The sequence below is a fragment of the Taurulus bubalis genome (assembly GCF_910589615.1).
Source record: "Taurulus bubalis genome assembly, chromosome: 3".
Lineage (NCBI taxonomy): Eukaryota > Metazoa > Chordata > Actinopteri > Perciformes > Cottidae > Taurulus > Taurulus bubalis.
In genome coordinates, this window is record NC_136591.1 from 7343650 (window position 1) to 7348966 (window position 5317).

Genomic DNA, 5317 nt, shown 5'->3' on the forward strand with positions numbered 1-5317 from the left:
CTGTTATCTCCCGATAGTTCTCTTCGGCGAAAGATAATCCAACCGCTGCCACCAATGTAGCCCAGGGTCTATTTTGCGCCTATACTTCACATTATTAAGAAAACAACAACATGATGCTCTGTTAGTTTTCACAAAACGGCACCACGTGTATTCTCGTTCTTCTTCTTCTTCCGTTTTTTCCTTCACAATAAAAGCCTCAGAAACATACATGCGTTTTACCCGTGTGCATGTGTTGTGCGCCACCTTTCTGGTTAGCTTTCTGTGGGCAAGAACAAGAGCAAGAACAGGAGCAGGAGCAAGCCTCTGAGGGCCCGAGGGTGAAGCAGGGTACAACTGGCGTGGCACAAGACGCTGAGGGGCCATGGATGGAGGAAGAGAAGGAACGACTGCTGTGGGCGTAGGGGCCAGGGACAGTGCTGATGGGCTGCTTGTAAGGGTGGGCTGGGCCCAGCAAGGTGGGGGTTTGTGTCGGTGGCAGGTGGCACAAACAAGAGGGTGAGTGGCCAGGGACAAGGGGCTCTGCAGGGTTATCCCTTGCTTCACCACGGCATTGTCCTGTTTTCAAGAACGCGCTGCCTGGGGGTTCTATAGTCTTGAACACCGTCCCAGTCCCCTTCTTTCTGGGACTACCATGGATGAGACATAGCCTGATGAAAATTGCCTCCATCAGGCGGCAACAACCGGGCGACTGTGCTAGTGGGTGGGCCTGTGGTGGTGAGGCTATGCCTCTTCACACTGTCCACCCCTGGAGTGAACTCTTCCTTCTTTTTGGGGCACCTGAATCTCCCCGTGTCCAGCCTACTTTGATGCCTGGCAGAAAAGACGATAAATCAAAATAAAATAAATCTAAATCAATGCGTGTGAATATGTATGACATGTGTTATGACTCAGAGCGCCATGTGTATTTGTTTGTTATACATAAAGGTGTGCATTTTATTAAAGTTTAAATTAAAAAAATGTACTTGAATTAGTTTTGAAAGAAAGATATACTGCTACTGATGACGTATCCTGTTCATCCTGGCATTTATTTTTTTACTCCTGGTTTCTGTTACCGTCACCCTTAGCTCACATAAAGTTAACAATAAGCAGCTTTAAACAACTTGGAAAGGCACACACTATTTTGGTCAATAAAAATATAGAGGACACGACTTTAACTTCTGTAATGACTGAAAGTTTGATCTTTCTGCAGTTTGCAAGTATGAGCCTCTCACAAGGGTAAACTTTTTTTTTAAATAACCTTCTCAAATATGACTAAAAATATTCAATAACCACAAGAAACGTAGCTTTTAATCACATTTTATCATGTATGTCATGAGTGGAGCGAAATAGCCAGTAATGCAGCTGTATACAGAGTTCAAACCCTTATTTTTTCTTAAAAAGGAGACAAACTTAAAAAAAGAGAAAATTTCACTCAGCTTTACAATACCATTTAGAAATTAAGCCATCTAAAATAACAATAACAACAACAACAACAATCATAGTAGCAGTCAAAATAATAGTCTTACCACTGAAAGCAGAGGATGATTGTTAGTCTGAATTCTATTATACCCCTTGCTTTAGGTCAGATGCGATGCAGCCCACACTATTCTCATTCACATACTTCAGTGGCGGGTGAATTTGACCAAAACCAAAAAGAATCACCCGCCTTCCACTGGTAGATGCTCTTGATTTCTTAAACTAAACTCAAAGCACACTGTATACCCCGACAAGCCAATAGGGTGAACAAACAACAATCCATCTTAATTTTCAATAAGAGCTGATTTAACTGACATACTACACATACCTTTCTTCCCTTAACCCTTGGGGGACTATATTTACGGCCTAGTTCTAACATTATTTTGTTATTGGTTCTCAGTTTTTTCAGCAAAGTATGGTGTACAAATACAACACTAGAAAATAAACTGGCCACGAGACCAATTAACCCAAGTCAAGTGGAGGCAAATACAATTCAGACTGCAGAATAATAAAGACATAACTGTTGGGAGAGGAGTCATGTATGGGTGGTGAAAGTGCATTTGACATATTCACTCCGAGAACTCTAGGCTGCTTAGCTGGATTTAATATTTAAATGATGGTGGAGGTCTCAGAAAGGTGGGTAGTGGTTGGAGAGGGGGTGGTAGCGGGATCAGATTTCCCTTTGGCTGCTCCCGTACACACTCTCATCACTGTAGGCAATGTAGAGGAAAAAGTCCTCTTCATGATGCTCCTGAGTGAGAAAGTAAGAAGAAAGAACATTAGCGTGACACTAGAAATGTAGCGAGACACTCACTTTGATACAAGTCAGGGAAAAACAACCCAAAACATTGAAATGGAAATGACTCTTGCCTGGTACAACAGTCCCATGGTTGCTGAAGTGGGTGGAATGACGTTGTTTACAAAGAAGAAGAGAGCGTCCTCAGCTCGCAAGTGGATTCTTTTCCGGATGAGGAAGTAAAACTGGCCCACTGATGAATGACAATAGACAAAACTTTAGATGTTACTGCACTCTTGTTGTATTTTTAAGGAACTTGGCACGTGATCTAATATTTACCTGTCAGGTCGGAGGGGACAAGATATTTCTTCTTGTCCAGATCTCCTATTCTGGCTTTGGGGGCTTTCTCCACAATTACCTGAAGAGAAAAGAAAAACAAGAACAAAAACACATGTCCTTAACGATAGAATATAGTACATTTTCCAGTAAACAAAAAAGGGTGTGTGTATGAAGTGAGAAGCACTTAATTAGATTGTGTATTCTCAGATCCCTTTTCTTAGAAAGGTGAAACAACCTTCTCAGTCAAGCGAGGACTGAAATATTCTAAACCAGATGTTTCATGAACAGTATCTGGAGCCTGGTATTTTGAAATTAATCAGTTAGAAATACTTTGGTATATTTAAAAGTTTTGTAGACTGAGGAAATATCAACAGGGGACTGACACGAGCGCGAGCACTTCCACTTTCTTCTTGTCAGTCTAAATATACTGTAGGACTACTACCTGCCCCCACACCAGGAAAAAATATTGTTTTTAGGGCAAACTTAATTTCTTCCAGCGTCTTAACTGTGGCTATCATCTGTTTTCCTTCGTGTCCTAAGACAGAAAATGTATATATTTCGGTTTTGGACTATTGGTTTTAAACTATTGATCAGACAAATCAAAACTCAGTGAACTTGTGATGGGCTGTTTTGACCATTTCCAGATATCGTATACACATAGTGTTAAGACTAATTGTGAAATAATTGGAAGATTACTCGATAAATTAAATAGTTGGAGCAAATACATCACGTGTCACAATCTGATAACAGCTGAGAAAAGGTGAGGCTATGAGACTAGATTGCTTGTTACATTACAGAAAGCCCACTGTGCATTAACCCGCAGGCGGGTTTGTTCTCGGTCAGTCTTATTAGAGAAGTCTGAATAGAATCCAACAGCCGCGGACTATTTAATGCGCCTCAAAGAAGTAAACAAGTTTCCCGTTTGTTGACGCGTACTATTTTAAGGCGCAGCCTAAAACTACACCGAGACCATAATCACTCTGTATGTACACCGTTCATTGTAATAAACCACCACGGTCTTCATAACCAGTGTGGCCTTATACCTGATATATCTTTCAATACACCCAGGAAGCCAACACCTGACGGCCTCGCGCAGCGGCCGTCATCCTCCCGGTTAACCTCTAACTTGAGCTCCGCTAGCTCACTGCTAACTAACGTGGCAGTCAACTATAACAAGTATAAGAGCAGTCAGGTGTGTCTACAAGCGAGCCCCGTGATTATAAGTGGATTTATTGTGGGTATAATAAGTGTCATTGACTGCACGAGCGTTATTGCCACATAGCTCGAGCCACCGAGCTAACGTTAGCTACTTACAGGAACCCTGTCCGGATACTTCTTCCTGATTTTCTCGCCTTCGGACCGCCTTTTCTCAAAAGGGTGCTCTTCTTTGTACTGGAACTTCATCTTTAAAAAGAGATGACGGACGACAAGTCGGTCCCTCTTAGATTGTAGGATAGCAATCTGCTCGAGGAACTGCTCAAATCGCTGTCACACACGACAAAAACAAACGGCGCAAACTAGCTCTTTAGCACGCCACAGCTGTTTTCCTAGTGCGACTGCGGCGGAGGGATACAATAACAACATGACGTTGCAGAGCGTCTAGTTCGCGGGGGTAGACTTCGCTTTATCGCATGTCACGTTTAACGCCACGTACCAATAATCGGCGTTCGTTCAAGTGAAATGTATCCCTTGAAATAAATCATTTATCGGTGGTTTTAAATCTATGATGCGATTTTCTTTCAGTGGAACTATTTTTTATTATGATCTACCGCGGCGCGTAACGACGTTGGGCAGGGCAGTGAAGAGGCTGCTGTCCTTGTCATATGACCGCGGCCCAGCAGTTAGCAGCTAGACACAAGAAACTGAAAAACATGCGATTATAAACTGTCGTTTGGACTGAAAATGAAACGGTGCTCAACAAATATCTGGGCCTAAAGACATTCAGTGGGTCCTCGGAAAAGAGACGAATATTGAGAATTATTGTCACTCATTATTTGAGCTCATAAATTACTAAATTTGATTGAAGTTTCGCAATTTCCGCTGTTGCTGCAACATAACAAGGGAGACAGCATTATTCGAGCAGTTAACCCGATTTGTGGAGGAATTAAGGGGGGAATTCAAATGTAAAATCAAAGGGGTTCATTTCCTAGTTCTTTTATATGGGTTTATTGGTGTGTAATGATGGTGAAACTGGCTTTAAGGTAACTAAAGGCTACTAGTTTGGGGAACTTATGAGGAACTGCTCAGTGACCAAAACTGTTACTTCCTTTTAACAGTAAAGTACAAGTCTATTCAGAGATTAGAAGAGACTATTTTTATCTAACATACAGTATATACTACAATATGTCAAAAGTCACGTGTACAGCTATACAGCACATGCCATTCATTGTCCATCTCCTGAAACCCTCATTGGAAAAGTAACCATTATATTGTGCAAGTGACTCACAGCTCTATGACTCACTGCATCTCTCCACCTCAACTCCCCTCTGCGCTTTGATATGCAGACTGCATACATCTAAAAAGTCCCTCATGTGGGCAACAGCTCCGACAGGAAAACAACCCAAATTCCTTTCAGACCAGAATGTTAACCGGTAATTACAGGTGATCGTGGTAAAGTTCCAGTTCAAGTGTGGTTGAAAACACAGATTTTAGAATACTGACAGAGGCTTCAGGTTGTTATGCAAACAGTAAAGCACACCTTTGAGTCATACTAGGGGCTTATGGGATTTGAGGTGCGACAGAGCTACATCATAAATGGTAGATTTTTGATGGAGTAACCTATAAAAT

General features: G+C 41.9%; 1 protein-coding gene across 1 annotated transcript; it reads right to left on the reverse strand.

The window, feature by feature from the left end:
- Nucleotides 1-1269: 1269 nt before the first annotated feature.
- On the reverse strand, nucleotides 1270-4052 carry gabarapb (GABA(A) receptor-associated protein b). Its single transcript, XM_079215074.1, has 4 exons — nucleotides 3845-4052; nucleotides 2531-2609; nucleotides 2326-2444; nucleotides 1270-2206 (listed from the first exon to the last, which is right to left on the reverse strand). Exons 1-4 carry the CDS (start codon nucleotides 3932-3934, stop codon nucleotides 2126-2128), a joined length of 369 nt encoding a protein of 122 aa, XP_079071200.1. The 5' UTR covers nucleotides 3935-4052; the 3' UTR covers nucleotides 1270-2125.
- Nucleotides 4053-5317: the final 1265 nt, after the last annotated feature.

Excerpts from the sequence above, each read along its gene's own strand:
- gabarapb (XM_079215074.1), bottom strand. The coding sequence starts at position 3,934 with ATGAAGTTCCAGTACAAAGAAGAGCACCCTTTTGAGAAAAGGCGGTCC. Across the intron at positions 2,445-2,530 it reads TGTCCCCTCCGACCTGACAG|TGGGCCAGTTTTACTTCCTC; the intron begins GTAAATATTAGA and ends GTCATTCATCAG. Across the intron at positions 2,207-2,325 it reads CCATGGGACTGTTGTACCAG|GAGCATCATGAAGAGGACTT; the intron begins GCAAGAGTCATT and ends TTTCTCACTCAG.